The 18,559-nt window shown below is 43.3% G+C and overlaps 1 protein-coding gene across 2 annotated transcripts in view; it reads left to right on the top strand.

Moving 5' to 3' along the window:
- Nucleotides 1–18,559, top strand: part of RHOA (ras homolog family member A) — a 167,038-nt gene that overhangs the window by 23,261 nt on the left and 125,218 nt on the right. Inside the window, exon 1 of one of the 2 annotated variants that reach the window (XM_069206854.1) lies at nt 17,471–17,691. The exons of the other annotated variant lie outside the window; for it this stretch is intronic. Within the exon in view, the coding sequence (XP_069062955.1) occupies nt 17,559–17,691 (133 nt within the window). The 5' untranslated portion in view covers nt 17,471–17,558. Of the gene's footprint in view, nt 1–17,470; nt 17,692–18,559 lie in introns of those variants that run through there. 2 annotated transcript variants of the gene reach the window in all.

Here is an 18,559-nt window from a genome sequence, read left to right as displayed (position 1 = left end):
TATGTAGCAAATTTGTGAATTCTATGAATATCTGAAGATGGTGTGACAACCCCCCACCTTGCATTTTACTAATAAGCAGGTGATTCAAGATGGACACGTGGTTTGCTAGTCCATTTGGTTGGCCTAAGCTTTCGTGGGGGGGAGGGGAGGAGTGATTGTGTTTCTTGAGGTACTTGGCATTCATGCATGTTGGAATGAGGAAGTCGTAATTCCATTTAGCTCCAAGCCAAGTGTAAGAAGTGATCTTCTATGTAGAAGTCGGACAAAGTTCAACATGCGTATTCTAAACATCCATTTTACATGCAGCTTTTTGTACCTAAGACTCAGTGCATTTAACCCCTTCGCTGCCAGGCCTTTTCCCATCCTCTGGTGCCAGGCCTATTTTTGTTTATTAGGGGCAGGTCACGCTTAGGCCCTCATAACTTTTTGCCCACAAAGTATCCAAGCCAAATTAATGTTGTCGTCGTTCCCCCCCCACCCCCACCCAAACATCCTAGGGATTCTAGAGGTACCCAGAGTTTCTGGTCTCCCCTGGAGGAGACCCATACATTAGCCAAAATACAGCGAAAATTTTGTTTTAACAAAAAAAAAAAAAGGGAAAAAGGGCTGCAGAAAAAAGCTTGCCGCACTCCCCACCTCCCCCTTGGGGAAAAAATGGCATCAACAAATGGCGTGCGGGGCTAAGATCACCCACCATCATCTTAGCTTTCAGGCACAGGCAGACCAATTGAATAAGAAAACCACAGTTTTCAACCCAATGTTTGCATTTTACTAGGACAGACCCCATTTTTACTATTTTTGTGTGTTTTCAGCCTCCTTCCAGTTCGTGCCAGAAATGGGTGTGAAACCAATGCTGGATCCTTAACAGCTAAACGTTTCTGAAAAGTAGACACAATTCTGAACTCAACAAGGGGTCATTTGTGTAGATCCTTAAAGGTTTTCCTACAGAAAGTAACAGCTAAAATAAATATTGAAATTGAGGTGGGAAAAAAAGCCATTTCTGTCCACGTTTTCTTCTATAATTAATTTCAGCTATGGCAGATTCTTGAAAGCAATATACCATTATGTCTGCTGGACTCTTCTGGGTTTGGGGATATATAGGGCTTGTAGGTTCATCAAGAACCCTAGGTATGAGCCGCACCTTGCAATGGGTTTTCATTGTATACCGGGTATACAGCAGTTCATTTGGTGAAATATAAAGAGTGAAAAATAGGTATCAGTGAAACATTGTATTTCAAAAATGGGCACAAGATAAGGTGTTGAGAAGCAGTGGTTATTTGCACAACTCTGAATTTCGGGGTTCCCATACTAGCGTGTGAATTGCAGGGGATGTGTGAAACAGACTTCTTTTTTGCACACCCTCTTACATTTGGAAGGAAACAATGTAGAGAAAGACAAGGGGCAGTAGCACTTGTGCTTCTATTCTGTTTCCCCCAAGTCTCCCGATAAAAATGGTACCAGGACCTGAAAACTAGCTACCTAGGGGAACCCAGGATGGGTTAACTTGTGGCGCTCTCACCAGGTTCTGTTACCCAGAATCCTTAGCAAATCTCAAAATTTAGCATAAAAAAACACTTTCCTCACTTCGGTGCTGCAAAGTTCTGGAATCTCAGGGGCGCTGCAAACTTCCTTCTACCCACCGTTCACCCCCCCCCCCCCCCAGGTCTCCCACTAAAAAAGGTACCTCATTTGTGTGGGTAGGCCTAGTGCTGGAGACAGGAAGTGCCCCCAAAACACTACGTGGACACATCAAAATTATCAAATACAAAACTACCTGTTTTGATGGGGATTTGGTGGTGGGGGGGAAGGGGCAGAAGTAACTTGCGCTTTTGGTCCTGGGCTCAGCAGCCATCTAGGGAAACCTACCCAACGCAGATATTTCTGAAAACTAGACACCTGAGGGATTCCAGGGAGGTGTGATTTTCGTGGAACCCCCAGTGTCTTCTTACCCAGAATCCTCCGCAAACCTCAAATTTAGCTAAAAAAAATATATATATAATGTTTCCTGCATGTCTGTGTGGGATAACAGCACCGGCCCAAATTCCCTACCACCCAACGTTCCCTTCAGTCCTCCCGATTAAAAATGAGAACTCACTTGTTTAGGTGGGCCAAGTACCTGTGACAGGGAAGAGCCAAAAACATGTTGAAATTGAGGGGAAACCAAAGCGGGTCCAAAAGGGCAGTTAAAAAAAATAATAAAAAAAAAAAATAATTTAGGTTGACAAGTGGGGCAGAATTTTTATTGGTATAGATACGACGATGCTGAATGGTAGGAATTTTGCAGCTTCCTGCGGATTCTGGAAGGTTCCATCACAAAAATGTGGGAACATATGTGATTTCAAGCAAAGTTGGAATTTTGCAGGGCATTGTGGGTAGGAAAATGATGCAGGTGCATGTGAAGCACACCACCCTGGACTCGCCCAGATGTTTAGTTTTCAGATGTGTCTAGGTCTTGTAGATTTTTCTACGTGGACGCGTCCCAAAGTCCAAAAAGTGAAGCTCTCACCATTCCAAGTGGGACGATTTTGAGAGTTAGACAAGCTTTCATGGCCCAAATGTAAAACCAAAACCCGAAATTATCAAATGTCGTCTTACTAGCCGTTGGGATACAATCTTTTAGTGTACGGTGGAGGGCTGAAAGTTGGGGAGGCGGGGTATAACCATGCCCATACTGGTTGGATGGTAGCCACCACCCCACTTTTTTTTTTTTTTTTTTAACGTTCTTCTCTGGTCTCTGCTGGGCTTTCTGTCCCCCGTGGGGGCAGATGGGCCTTACAAAAAAGTGGCATATCTGGCCAGAAGGGGGGCAGAAATAGGTAACAGTAATGTACCCCCATGGGCAGCGAACCTTGACCAAGAAGTTGCCCGCCCCCCCACCCAAAGAAAACACACACAAACACCAATCCCTGGTGCCTAAGTGGTTTCTGCGATGTGCCTAATAGAAATGGGCCGATCTGCCCCCAAGAACGGCAGAAATGGCCTAAAATTTGCCCCCCAAGGGAATGACCCTTGCCCAAGGGGTCGCCCCCCCCATCTGTAAAAATAAAAATCCCTGGTTCCTAGTGGTTTCTGCCCCCCCTTAGGGGCTGATTGGCCTGGTTAAAATAGGACGATCTGCCCTCAAAATATTTTTGACCCCCAGGGGAGTGACCCTTGGGGGCCGCTCCACATCCGTATAACTGAGATAAAAAAAAAAAAAAATCCTAATACAAATACGTCGATCTGCAAATGGCCTAAAAAAAATTTGCTCCCCACCTGTAAACAATATAAAAAAATAATGATCCCTGGTGTCTAGAGGTTTCTGCCCCCTTGGACTAGATCGGCCTAATTATAATAGGCCCAACTGCTGAAAGCTGAGGCCGCTGACATCATCAGACATCGGTGGGGGTGGGGGAGTTAGGGGAAGCTATTCCCCTTCCTTCCCTGCCCATGGGAGGGGGGGGGAGGCCCGCGGATGGAGCGCTAGTGCATCCTCCCTGCCCCTACACCCCCCCCTCCCCACTGCCCACCTCCCCCTCGTGGGCTGGGTGCAGGACGAGCTGGCCTCGTCCTCGGTACACAGCAACCATGGTCGAAGGTGAGACCAGCTCATCCCATGCATCCGAGGGGTTAAAGTATGAGTATGTTATGTTTATATGCTTAAATATGCTGTTCTCCAAACTCCCCCACAGAATGACCTTCCCTTTCCTAAACAGAAGGGCAATGGCCAGGACCTTTGTTGACCTGATTTTAATGTTACAATAAGGCAATTTTCGTGCACTAAAAAATATCTGTGGCCTGTGACTGCTATAACATCCTGTTAGTATCCCTTGAAGTGGATTGGTGGGGAACGCATAAGGGTTAGGCATGTGATTAAAATGGATCTTTTTTTTTTTTTTTTTTACTCTAACAGCCAAAAGACCTAAATATGCTTAGTAAAGGGCTTCACATATAGACATACCAAGGCCCCATGCTGCCATTTTTTAGGTCGAGCCCGCAAGTGCCTTGACTTGTTGTAAGTATTGTGGGCTTTTAACCATGTCCACCGCATGCCCATCACTTACAATTGTTTGTGGGCTTGCCTTTCAAAAATTCTTTATCATCATTGGTAAATGCTTTACATTTAGCGGGTTTATTACCGCCTTGAAGACTGCCCCTGTTATATGGATAATTGCACGATTGCCGATGCATTTGACTGCGTACAAACTTATTTTCTTTTTGTCTCTCCTCCGCCCTAATGGCGGCCAGGGCACTTTGAATCGGCTTGCGTATGTCAACTGTTTTACTTTTCATTTTCAATTTATGTGACAAGAAAAGTCCAGTTAGGAATTTACAAAGTTAATAGCTCTAACTCGAGCAAATGCAAGACGCATTCCATTGCAAATGCTTGTTATGTATTAATATACGTACCTCTCAGCACCAACTTTGATTCGAAATACATGCAGATGATACTGATATTTATCTGTGAACTCCTTCTGGCCCTTACTACAATGTTACTGGCTGTGTCACTCACATCTACCTCTGGAGAAGGTGGAATTTGTCAGTGCTTCATGTGACAGTTACATATCAGGAATCCAAGTGACTTCATTTGACTGCAAACGCTAGACAAAACTCTAACCCCTCTCAAAAGTAAAGCAACTACTTCCGATTTGATTTTTGGTTCTTGCAAAGCACACTTTTACCACAAGGTTTCATGGCGGTGAATAACTGCAGTAAAGCCAAGATCTTTGAAATAATGTATTTTTTTTGCTAATTAACCCTGTTTTTGGAATGAAAGAAACTGATACTTTGCTTATTATGAGTTACAGTTGATTCGAGAACATTGGTCTTTGGTAGCTTAGTATCATCGTGGAGTCTTTGGGAGGAGTTGTTTTCCGATCTGACCTGTGGGTATATAAAGCTGAAATAATTATGACGGGCAGTAAAAGGTAGACAGTTAAAATGCTTGATGGATAATGCAGAGCCGTTTAAAAAAAAAAAAAAATTGTTCAGCGAGGCGCCAATCCAGCCATCTCTGGGCAGCAGAGACATGGTCCGATTTCCTCAGCTGGTACATGAGCCTGGCTGCCAGGTTCTCTATCCTTTGCATACAAAAGAAACTCTTGGCTGTGAGACATGCTGTGAAGTGACTGAATTTAGAGGAATTACAGGTTGAGATTAGGAGAGCATGCATATTTGACATTAAAAGCAAGGCTTCTCTTGAAAGGCGTAGAAAGAAATAACTTGAGCTGCAAATGGTGTTAACTTGATCATTCATTGTGAATGCAGGCTTTCGAAAAAATACCTAGACGCCTACTTCCTCTCAACTCTGCTTTATTCTGAAATATCATCCTGTAGCTCCTGCTTCTCATTGTTTCAGCCTAACCATCATTTAGACTCAAAAGAACGCCTAAATGATTGCAACATTTGTGCTTGAGCATCCTGAACAAGGTATTGCTCTAAAGGATCCGGACCCAAATTGTGATACTGATTAATAGTTAGACCATACCATGTGACAGAAATCTGACACCCTCTCTGAATGCTATTACTCCTGTAGTTTAGGTAGCTTAAGGGTGAATCAGTCTTGGTATGCTCACAGATTTTACTCTTCTTCCCAACCACTTTACGCACTACCTAAGGAAATTAATTCCAGCGTCTGCAGGTTTGTCGGTCTGCACAAATTCAGGGCAACAGACATTGAGGACAACTTTCAAAATATTTTCATCCCACCTATGTAGTGATGCACTGGACTATTGGCATGTTTCAAGCTTCCCCCAGGAAGGATTTGAACATGCCAGTTAGAGATATTCTTGATATCTTCACAGCCATGCAAAACCACGCCTCTTCCCTCTGCATCACACATGAGGTCTTTTCGTGTTGTCCTTGGCACATCGGGCATAGTCCGCCACGGGTATGATGGTTTATTCGTGGTGTCCCACCCACTTCAGCATTCCAGTCAAACACCAAAGTTATTTTTCTTTTTTCTTTTTTTAAACACTTGACTTTCAAACGGCAGCAAGGTCACTGAGTTTCTGGGGGTTAGAATCTCTGGTGTGGAATGATGCAGAAAATGGGACTTGATAAACTCTGGATTCAGCAAGTGCCATATCTTCAGTGAAGAACTGGATATGACTCTACGGGTAATTAAAATACACAGTTAAAAACGACGTGCTAAGAAAACCTGGCGATGCTGGCAAGTACTCTGTGACTGAGATAGTGCCTTTAAAGTATTTGGGCATTATGCGTCGGCTTTCTTCCCATGGAGCTGCTCTTGATTGGCTTTCAGAACTTTAGAATTTCTATATTTTAAGCTGAAGCTAAATAGCTATAGTTAATTTGAAGCCCTTCTTACAATGCTGTGCAGCTCATATGTGGTACAGTGTCATACTTGGTACAACGTCATTCTAAGTCGGGATTTGCAGCTTGTGAATAGCATAGTAGTGTCGGCTGTTTGTTTTTTCCTTCTATTGGAGGATTGTACATGGAGGTTAAGACTTTCAGCCGCTCCCAAAAATGGTGTAAGTGCCAGTAGCGAAAAACTTTGTCAGAAGTAATCTTAAAGGTGATTTACATACTTAGGCCTAGCCTACAGTTTTTCCAAATGCCTATTTTGTAAAATACCACTAATTGGGGTAGGCTTTGGGTCAGCCCCTGCTCATTTTTAGTTGGTCTTTTAGCCTATCTCATTTGCTTGTTTCTTAATCAAAAGCTTTCCTGCCTCCTCTTGTTCTTTTCTCCCTACCCAGGGGATAGCTTCTTTACCATCCTTTCAAATGGATGACTGTTGTCCTTCACAACTGACGCCAGGGAACTACTTGTTTTTCTTTCAGCATTTCATGGGAGTGCATTTTGTTTCTTTGTATCTCTCCCTATGTGCCACTTTTCTCTCGCATGTAACCTCCCTGGTGATGGAATTAACCTCCCTCTGCCCCTGTGCGTCCCCTACCCGTGTCACCCTACCGGTTTAGTTGTTTTTCTTTCTTGTATAAACACACCGTTCAATCCCTATGTTGCTTCCTCACTTCAGGTTTGCGTTGTTGCTTCCAGTCACTCAACTGTTGAGATGCTCGCCTCTCCTTCCTGCCACCCACCCCCCTTACCCCCCTCTTCTTTCCAGTTTAATTATTGGCCCTGTCCTGCGTGTTGTGTAACTAACATAAGGCATTGCCACTGCTTTGGTAGTTTGTCAAGGGATAAAGCAGTTCCTTGCTACCGGGGCTCTTAATTCTCAACCATGGAAATTAAAGTAAATGGGTGCCTAGTCCAGATAACCTTATTTTTATTTTTTATTTTTTTCAAATTCTCATTTTTTGTGCACTGTTTGTGTAGCCTGCTTTGGTCGTTGCGTTAGGGTGGCTTATTTTCGGTGCCTTTGCCAGAACTTGTGCTTGTTTTGGTCTTCCGTTCAGGGGAGATTGTGCTGGTTTTACGCTTTCAGAAGGCAACACTGCAAGTAACGCCATTAGGTTATTCACTGCATAGAATGAAGTCTAGACCAATCGTGGGCAAGCAATACACAGTGGTTGAGTCTAGGCATGTGATCCAGTTTTCACTGTGTTCTTTGCGGGCACTTGTAATACATACCAGCTTCATGTCTCGCCCTGCGTCCTTAAGGCGGTCTCTTATTTTTGGACCTCTTCTTCTTGCATTTACTGATCCTTGCAGCTTTGACCGCATTTGGATTACATAAGGCTCCCCAAACTTAACTGGCACAAACAGACTAGCATTCCATCATCAGGGTTGCTTCCTCCCGAATAATTTCTTATTTGAAAATATATAAATACACTGATGTTCAAATCACCTCCAAATAAATAAATACAATGTGTGTACTTAACATCACACACTAAGGCCCTCATTACAACATTGGCAGGTGGTAACCGCCGCCCGCCAAGTTGTATACGCCGCGCGGCAGCACTCCCACGGTGGCCATTTGGAGATCCCCACTGGGCCGGCTGGCCGAAACCTGGTTTCCGCCCACCGGCCCAGCGGGGATGTCGGCCGCAACACGGGAGCTGGCTCCAAATGGAGCCGGCGGTGTTGCAGCGGTGCGACGGGTGCAGTTGCACCTGTTGCGCTTTTCACTGTCTGCTGTGCAGACAGTGAAAAGCTCCATGGTGCCGTGGCAGGGGTTTCCGCGACTCCCCTTTCCGCCAGCCTTTTTATGGCTGTTCATACTGCCATGAAAATGCTGGCGGGAGGGGGACTCGTAATCCCCTGGGCAGCGCTGCCCTGGGGGGGGGATTACAACCGCCGGGACCAAAGTGGCGGAAAACCGCCGGTGCGACCGCGGCGTCGTGATTCCAAGGAAAGCACCGCCAGCCTGTTGGCGGTGCTGCTGACAAAACAGCAGTTGTAATGAGGGCCTATGTATTTGAAAATGGTGGCAAATATCCCAGTCTCTCAGAAACCAGCTCAAAGTAAGATTGATGAAACAAAAATACAGTCTGCTTTGTAGCATAGTTTTCAATGGCCCTGTAAGGCTTTGTCAGCTCTCATTTATGTATACAATTACATGTTTTTGTTGGAAGAGTCAAGGACTTGTCAAGTAAGATGCAATTCATTGGAAAGTGAAAGGTGTATTCATATAAATACAAAATTACCTTGGCTCTAGTAGTAGACTTTTAGAAACTATTAACAGTTTAATGATTCGGATGAGCAAGCCCAACCATCCCTCACAGATTTACAGGACATCCCTGGTAATATAGACCGCTATCCACCTTCGGAGAGAAGATAGTGCTCGCAAGTTTCCCACCTTCCCAGCATTTTTTTTTTTTTTTTTTTTTTTTTTAATCAATGCCATCCAGCATCAATAAGCCTGGTTTTTGTTTTGTTGTCAAACCTGAGAAGCATCGACAAAAGGTCGACTAATGTATTCTAAGCTGGACCTGTTGGCTTTACTACTGCTTATTTTGAGCCCTCTCGTGCAAATAATATAGTTCTGCCTGAAGACTCAATGCACTCCGTTTACAAAATTGTCAATACCTATCAAATTTTTTACTTTACAAATTATGAAAAGATGTGTGAGCAAGCTGTGACTGACTTGGAAGGTTTTAGGGACAGTATCTAAAATACAGAGAGCAATCTGATTGTGTTTTGATTATTTAAAGTACAAATGACCAAGACACATTTTTATGTGGCTTTATTAGTTGGCATTACAGAATATTCACCAAGAAGTATGTTAAAAACGTTACTTGGTGCTTGCTAGCTTTCTCATAATTCTGGAGGGGCTGGATTGAAAGAGCAGTGGTGAAATGTTGATTGGTAATGCAATACTTCCTATTTATAATTTAATAAAGGCAGTTTCTCTAAGCTGTGCCTGTTTAGAAAGCAGGCTTTGTCTAGTACATTGCCAAAGTGCCTTTAGTTTTCAGAATCACTAGTAATGTAACGTGGCAGAGGCTACTAAAGCCCTTCGCAGCGAATGCACTGTTTTCTCTAGATCTTTGTTTTGTAACAGTGGGCTCTGAGGCCGCCTATTGTTTACCATTGGTTGGCTTCATTGCCATTCACTTGCTTGCTTCCTTATTGGTCAGCTGCTGCCACTGTCCATGTTGACTACCCTCCGTGCTGCCTCCCATCTCAACTGTAAGTGGTCGGGCATGCCCAGCGCTGGAGCCTTTTTTTTCTTCAGCCTACACATGTTGTCCTTTTTGCCCCCTTACATGCCCCCCCTCTGCCTCCTCACATCACATTCATACCAGAAATACAACTTTTTGAACAGAAGTCATGGTTCCCATAAATTGTGTTGAAAAGGTGCCATAAAAGGCTACTACTTAAAACTCTACATGGTTTAGAGCTGTCCTCCAGTGCAAAGCCGTTAGTACCTGTAAATGTCCAAGCGTGTTCATGCTTGTAAAAGAAATTAAGGCACTTGCATGGCAATAATTATTCAAATATGGTACTACTAGAAACCGTTCTCAATCATTGGGTTGCTTAGAATAATCAAAAAACGCATATTGCTGCTGTGCAAGCAGGCTAGTATTAATTTCCGCAATTTATTTTTAACACCTTTCTGAAGGTACCTGCTCTCATATTTACATTATATACAGTATGTACAGAAATGCCTTTTTTGGCGAACGGGGTGACGTGCCTTAATATCAAACATGCACTAGGGCACCCAGTGTAACAGTGCAAACTACTAGCAAGAATCTATTCCCAAACACGAGCTAAACGTGTATGAGTGAAAGCAACCAGCACCATGCTCAAGTAAAGTGCGCGGAGCTCGATATATCCTTTGCAGTAGTCTATGTGGTGCACTAGTCATCTTAGTAGTCCATGTGGTGTTTTGCATTGCAGCCTCATTCAGTGCTCCACAATTATTTACTTACAACATCTCTTCAAACCAGTGAAAGCAGCTCCTTACTAACTAACCCTACACATGCACACCAGTACCTGTTTTTCAGCTTATCCCTCGGAGTCACCTGACACACATGACAGCTAGCCTGCAGAAATTAAGAGACCTGCCCCTAGAGGCATGTTTCTGTTGCTAGAATCTAGTACACCTAACTTATCCGTACCTTGCATAAAGAAACCTCACATACTTAGCTGGAAAGTAGAGGATCCTGGTCCCCGCAGCTATTTCTGGGCCAGATCTGGGATCCAGCCGACAAAGGGAAACATTCTGGGTTTGGCCTTGTGTCACTTTACTATACCAGAACGGGATTCAGCAGCGCCTGCACATTGTCTGCATTCCGTTTGGAGCAGTAACCTGCAGGCAGCAAGGTTTGTTAAATATTTATTCTTTTTTTTTTTTTTTAACATGCAGCCTGGCATAAAAGTCTGATTTTAAAATACCAACAGCCCCCTTTTTCAGGCATTATCCTGGCTAGGAGCCATCTCGAGCATAACACCTAAAAAACTTGAAACTGTAAAACTTGAAACGGCCAGTGCCACGGAAGGAATCAAAGGTCCACAAGTTCTTACTACTTCACAAGTAGTTAACAAACTGTTGGAGGCAGTTTTAAAAAAAAAAACTTTGTTCAACTCTCTATGCAAGAGGTGTGCTTGCATTGCAAGAATGCAGGATTTCTGTCTGAGTAATTGCACAAATATTAATTTAAATGGCACCTCATTTTTTTGTTTTGTTATATCCTTAGTCATCCCACAGTAGGGAGTCCGACAGCTTTACATCACTCACTGAGGCATAATAAATCCTACAAGAATTTCAATCAATTTATGGGAAAAGTTACTTAACGCAAGAAGGGTTATAAAGAGTAGCAATCACTTATCCATATTTATAGACATTATATGTTGAGTGAATGGTCGGAGAAATGCAAAATCCAGATATAAAACGTAACACAGTGATTATGGTTGTCTGTACTAACAAGACTATTACTTCCAAAGGGATCACTTCCTTGCAGACTTAGAATAACAGATTATTTTTTCTCTATAAGGATCTAAACCTGTGACTTAGTTTGCATGCACTTTCTTGATGCCATTGAGTAGAGCACTGTGCTAAATTAGATGGCATGGAATTTATGAACTGAAAGCAACACAATGACGGTGTCAAACGCAGTAGCCCACGTATCTCCCTAAATAAAATACAAATCTGTTTTGCTTGTTACACGATGTGCACTGAAGCATATACATTAACCCTGTATGCTACTTTGAGTCAAATCTGTGAGTGGGCAAAACCCAGAACTGTTAACTACTTGTTATTTTATTGTTATTATAATCTTAACCCTGTAAGATATATTAAAATGAAGTCTTTGTGACCAGTTAAGTAATCTAAAACACATTTTTACAGTCACACATGTCCTTGTTGGCAATTTCTTTGCAGTAGATTCATATGCACAAGTTGACTGTCGGCTTTTCAAAACCTGCTCTTAAGGATTCTATCCATTTTTATCTGCCACACCCTGACCCCCAATTTATGGGTTCCCAGGCATTTTTTTCCAATTACAGCACTGCTCACAGATGTCAGCCAAGCGCACCGCTCGCGCCATGATGCACGGATTCACTAGAGCTCACAGCCACGCCCAGCGACTAGACCTAAACCAGTTTATCAAGACATGGGTGCTGCTCAGAATGTGGAAAGCATATTGCGGTTAGGCCAATCCCAGCTAGGGGTTAAAAAATGCTTTGGAAGCATGTTCACTAGTCTATAACGGGAGCATCGAAAGGCAAGTTTATATGCACGGAGCTGCCTGTGCAGGCTTTGCGTAATCCATACAGCGTGATGCTAAGCAAGCATTATAACTTTGATAGCTTTTCATACCAGGCGTAGGTGCCTGGCGGAGAGATGCCAGTATTGCTGCAAGGGTGCCTTGAGTCACTAAGGTGTCAAGGGACTTCCAGGAGAAACGCGGAAACCAGCATTGGCTGAGTCGGTAGGAATCTCTTACACAAGGTATTGGATTTTGCTAATGTTTTGTTTAACCTTGTTGTACAGCAGCGTGGCTGCAGTGTATATGCCTGCTTGCCCTGCAGGATGTCTTAATTCCTCTAATGTGACTGAAACCGGTGTGCTATTCTCCCAGACGTTTGCACACCTCAGTATAAAAATTGTAATTGGAGAGTGTTGGCTCTTTCTGTTTTTAATTAATGGGACGCAAGCAAATTTATCTTTAATCATGACGTAATTCATTTAAAAATAGAACCTTTTTTTGTTATGGAAAAAAAGTGGGGGGATTCGGTGAGAGTATTCAATTGATTAGCAACGTTTTTGCACAATATCTCTTTCTGGCATTATGTTCTCCAGTCTCGATGCCTGCAGTAGGTGAAGGGTGTGGAGGTACTCTGGAATCTGTGCTTTCTCCATGACTTTAGCCCCTGGCTCTGACACTTGTTGCAACTACCGGTGCCAAGTATTGTTAACCAGTAGATGTATGCTTGGTGCAGGGTAGGAAACTGAAAACAAGCAGCAGTCCGTTTGAGATGCAAGGAGATCAGAGCGGCAGTCAATTTCCACATCCTTAGTTACCACCTGTTGAGTATTTTTAACAGCCTCCTACCTTGCAACCTTAAGGTGATTCATCACTGATATTCAGGGCCTTGGGTACTAATTCCCTGTAACTAGACACTCAAGTTACTTTCTTGTGTTCACTTGACTTTCCAGGGTACTCGCTTGAGAAGTCGAGGGTTACTTGAAAAGGTTTTAAGTTTGCAACTCAAACGTTTGACAATAATCACACTCCATTCGATGTCCAGGAAGAGCACTTAAAAAAAAAAATAGCTCTGTTTTCAGGTAAAGATGTGCAGTAATAAATAATGAACACAAAACTGCGAAAGTAATGACATCCCCTAGGCAATGGTAAAATGCCGAACTTACCCACTCACTTACCGTTCGACATTGTAATCAAACCAGCACAGGAGTCTCCAGGTCAGCATGGGACAGTGTTGTTTTGCTATGAGCAGACACTTGATTGACAAGTAGCAGAGACCTTTGCGTCGTTCATTTCAGTGTACAATGCAGCTTAAAAAAACAGACCTAATATTACAGTAAGCTTACCTGGTATCCCGGTTTCTCTGTTGTCTTAAAGTTCTAACAAGGGCCTCTTTTTGGTGCTGTTTTAAGTGTTCCAGAACAATGCCTTTTACAGAGGAGAGTACTTATCAGTACGAGGAACACAGACTGTGTGAGTTCTTAATTAGAAGGGGATTGTGGTGATGGAACACAGGTTTATCGTTAACTGTTTAGACTGAAGTCTGCACTGCATCATTCAGGGTGAGGACATGGTCCGCACAGTGGTGGTTAGCTATTTTTGTACAGAAAAGATGTGGGGTGGTGCTTTCGCTAAATCAAAGAAGTTGATCTGAATGTGATGACAGCTCCTTTCCAGGATCAACTGCAACTGATAAGTGGATGCAGTTTCCTGTGGCACTGACCTCTTGTACATCAGTGGGAATGTAGGGACTGGAAAAGTCAAATGGCACTAGTGCGGACCCAAATGTACAATGCTGGTTTACCACGTTGCTGAGGTGGAATCAAAAGCGGAGTGAGATGTCCTTGAGGTGATTGTGAGTACGGATGGGAACACAGGGGTCTGGCGCTAGGACACACACATTCATAACTTTGAGGCGAAAGCTGAGAAGTGTAACCCTGGAGCGTCCCTTTGTTTCTTGATACTGTTTCTCTGGTGACTCTCGGAGCACACGGGTGCGCTGGCCAGTCCACCCCATGTGTTCTTTGCTGGCGGAACAAAAATTGGTCCCGTATGAAGGAATTGTGAGGTGTTTTTGCTGGGATGGGGCAGATGGGGATTCACGTCAGACCTCGTGGCAGTTTTTTTTTTTTTTTTTTTTTATACTGGAGGGTGGTTGCTCGTGTACGGACATCGGCTCTCCTCACAATTACACATACACAGACGCTGAAGGTGGGTGGATACCCCTGAGTATACTTGATGCAGCTCTGCTCCCCCAAGGGTCGAGTACATATACCAATACAGCCTACACAGGGGCTTTCTAAGTCATCACACTTATGTAGCATATTAAACTAAGAGCGACATGCCTATTTTAGGTGACTCCGTTGTTTTTTTCCTGTTTAGACTGTTCACTGTCAAGGATCGCTTTGACAAATGTCAAGTAGATGTTAGAATTGATAGGCTCCTTCACCTCCATTTCTTTTTTGACTTTTTGTGTACAGTTTGTTTTCCTATGATAAAATCAAAGACATTTCACAAAAAAACTAAAATGCCACCGGGGCAGGCAGGTCGGATGCATTACTGCCAATTTCTGCAGGTTGATACCCCTCTACTCCCTCTCCCCCCCCTCCCCCCTCAAAAACACACACACACACCTCTTTCCTCAAGCACCATGCAACGTTTCAGAAGTCCACAAATCTTACAGCATATTTATGGGTGGCAGCCAAAAGAGAAAATAAAATGAAGTGTCAGATCGTGTTGCTTGGGTCAAGGGGTACCTATTTAACCACACTACATCAAATAGAATAATACAAATTTGATGCACAGTGTTTATGGCATAGGTTATTGCATCAAGATGCAATGGAGTCATGGTTTCACACAACAAGAACGTACGATTTGAATTACTGCTTGAGTTCCGACGCTACAGTCCGTATGAGTGGCACCCACCAAGTGACACTAAAACCATTAAGACTTGATTTCACTGCAAGAGGGATCAGGATTAAGAAATCTTAAATAGAATACAAAATACAACTGGCCACTAGCAATATTTCCTCATGTTAAACCACGGGCACTTAAATGTACGAAAACGACGATGCACGAAAACTAAGTCTCGAACACTGGTTTACGATAATGACCAAACAATTTTGTGAATCAAATTCTACAAAGGAAACCAGATTGTGAGCTCCCTAACCCACCAGATTCCGAAATAAGCCACTCTTCAGATACCTAACATCCGTTCAAGAAAGAACACTTCCTGTGCTCTGGCGTTACTAGGAGTTACTGTCATGCATATTGCGCTCAAGTTTTGAATGTGTTAACATCCAGTGTTTCACTTGAAACAACACCACTATAGAATGACCCCACAGGAAAAGTGATAAGCAGCAGTCCTAAACACTTAAACAGCTCTAGATTGTTATGTGCCGTGGTGCCAGCTGCATGTTCACAAAGCTTGCCTAGTGTCCATCTTGCACGTTGGAGCCCACACGTGCATAAAGTCTCGTATCCTCTCTCCCTAAAAGCATTCATCTCTTTGGAGTGGGGTTAGAATTCGAAAGACAGTCAGCACTTTGAAAGTTGCCCAGTTTCCCTGTCGGAGTGAATTCCACCATGCCACTTATTCTCATTGCATCTATATTTCTACAGTATATGGATTCCAATTTAGGGCCAAAACTCATCCACCTTCACAGAGTGCATTCTGTTTCAGCTGGACACAGGATAAACTGCAGTGGTCCATTATCTGGCCACGGGCTAATCACTTTGCTGTCAATCACCTTCAGAATTGGAGGAGTTCCCCCATGACCCTGATTTTTCCGAAGAGCTGAGCATTTCATATAAAACTTAGTCAAGAAGTGGAACCTGTCCTTGTTGATGCTCTGCCAGGACCTGGACAGGCTCCAAGTATGGAAGAGGCAGAAAACGCTGTTGCTGAACCGCATGGAGATAAAGACCTACCCACCTGTGTAAGTATCTATACATTGCAAGGAACAGTAACAAACCTGCACAAGAGAAGAGCCAAGCTGCCCTGAAAGACTTGTGTATGATTGCCTGTTGCTCTTTGTCTGCATTGGAGTCACAAGGAAGGTAGACCAACATCTAAATACTGAAACAAAATGTACAGCATGGCAACATCTAGGATTTGAGGAAGCTCATTGCCTCCAAATGGCAGCACATGATGTCCCTACTATAACCATGAACCCACACCTCTTGTTGTGGGGTGCTTGTATCTTCTTCTCCAGTATTCCCTCTCAAGGACTTAGGTTTTATCTTCAGCTTCATTCCCTGGCCTAGGTATCTCTTAAAGTATCGGGCAGAAGTCTCCATTCTCGCCCAGCACTTGGAATTATACTAGCACGAGACGTTTGTAGATCATTTTGAAACCTCAGTCACGATCCTAGTGCCAACATGGTTTCCAGCTTTTTGTTTTTGGTATCTTTGATGGCAATAATGGTTGTATTGTCCCTAGAAAATAAGTACTACAACGGGTGGGTTTTGAGCTGCAACTCTGTGTCCTGGCCACCAGATGAAAGGGACATTATTGAGGAGAGGCACTCTAAACCGCCATGTCCCCCAGAAGCCTGCCTCAGCACATCATCTTACTTCACATTACCCAGACGCACCTAACGGACTTTGTTTTTATACTAGGCTTGAGGTGGGCTCTTAGAATTTGGGTGATGTATTGGTGCATTCATGAGTAGTCTAATAGTTAGGTGGGACATTTCATAGCAGTTGCATCAAAACCAAACCACTACAAGCCTAGATCTCATTATTTGATGCCCTTAAAACCAAAATGCTGAAACTGAAGCCTTGGGTGTGCGTTTCATCCACTGCTGCTTTATTTATGACTTGTAACATTGAAGATCATCATTAGTTTTTGCTTTGATTGTCCGGGGGAGTCGAACCGGAAATCTTGAAATCCAGGGGTGTGAGGAGATAACGGGCATTACATGTTTTAGTTATTACATGCTAGAATCCGTTTCTCTGCCGATTTCTTCCTGGTTTTACACCACAGTATCTCTTGGAGACTTCGGCTTCATTTAACAGCTCAAATCTCCATGTGAAAGAACAGGACCCATAATAAATGGGTATTGTAATTTGTTTCTGGGCCATTGGACCGGTCCGCTTGTAGCGAGAGCCTTAGAGGTGAGTTGAGTTCTCTCCCCGTTAAGGAGAGACTTCTAATTTTCGTGTCACAACCTAATTTTGTGTGTAGATTATTATCATTATTCATCATAGTCTATTTGTGTATATGTATCCTGGTTTCGTGATGCTTTAATAAGGTTTAACGAATATGCTAAGGTGCCTACCAGCAAAATCATTTTACTTGCAGTTGGACGATTCCAAGTTAGATACGCTTTTGAAAAACCCCTGCATTCTGAGCAGCTAGGTATGGTCTAAGCTGTTTAGCTGATTAAATCCGGCCATCTGCAGTCGCAGGAGCATTAGTGTTTTCGATGGGTGGTTCTTTCCACTGTAGACTGCTCCCTATACTGTCTGCGCAGTAAGTTGTAAGAAAAGAATATGAGAAGCCATACATCCATGGTTTGGCCTTCTCTGGTGGACTGTTCCAAAATCTGGTCTTCACGGCTGCAAAAGGACGTAATGCAAGTCCGGAAAAACCGCTGGGAGGCGAATACGGCGATAAGTAAAGTGGGTAAGTGCTCCTGCGTGGCTGAGCTAAAGAAACTTTGTATTGTGACTCCTATGTAATTAGATTTACGTCTGTTTCTACGGTCAGATGTCTGGCGCTGTTCTCCTATGTGACATTTGAGCCGAGCCCATCATCACCTTGCGCGCAGCTCGCGTCCCTGTCCTTCTCCCCAAAAGCAGTTCTGAGAAGGTAATCAGTGCGGCGTCCTACTAAACTAATGTGTTCGTAAGCAAAGCACACGTTTGAAATACTAGGACTGCTATTCAAAGATATGCCCCTCCGATTGAAAGCAGGTCACCTGTCGCTAAACGCCATGGGACCACAGTATTGCAGATTTAATTGTCCACATAAACACAATGTGCTTATAACTTGAACGTTTTCCAGTGGAAGCCGCTAATATTAAAATGTAGTGTGCAGTTAAGTAAGTTATCATTATGGAAAATAGCAATGTTTATTTTTTAATCCACGTAGATTTCTGCACTCTTGTTACGTTGAAAGAGCATTTTTTTGCTTTTGTCGCTGTAACCGCTTCAGAGGCGACGATAGTCGCATTTTTCTAATTTTGTGTAGAACGAATCCCTTTTCTCTCTCGGGCCCACATTGTGTAATCCTAGGCTAATCGCATTGCATCCCTTTGTGAGGTTTTCTTTCACTGTTCTGTTTTGGTGTACCTATAAGTAACTCTTTCAGAGTGTGAATTATGTAAGACCAAAATCCTTACTCTCCTTTGGCTTAAAAAAACGATAACTTTGCTGCACATGTAAGAGTGACGGCCATTTATGGTCTGGCTCACTAATTACAAAGTCGGTGCACTCGGGAGGTTTTCTTCTTAGAATTCAATCTAATTTTGGGGTTATAAAAGTTTAAAAAT

The sequence above is a fragment of the Pleurodeles waltl genome, chromosome 9, assembly GCF_031143425.1.
Source record: "Pleurodeles waltl isolate 20211129_DDA chromosome 9, aPleWal1.hap1.20221129, whole genome shotgun sequence".
Taxonomy (NCBI): domain Eukaryota; kingdom Metazoa; phylum Chordata; class Amphibia; order Caudata; family Salamandridae; genus Pleurodeles; species Pleurodeles waltl.
The sequence above is the reverse complement of the archived record's forward strand: the minus strand, read 5'-3'. Positions and strand labels throughout refer to the sequence as shown.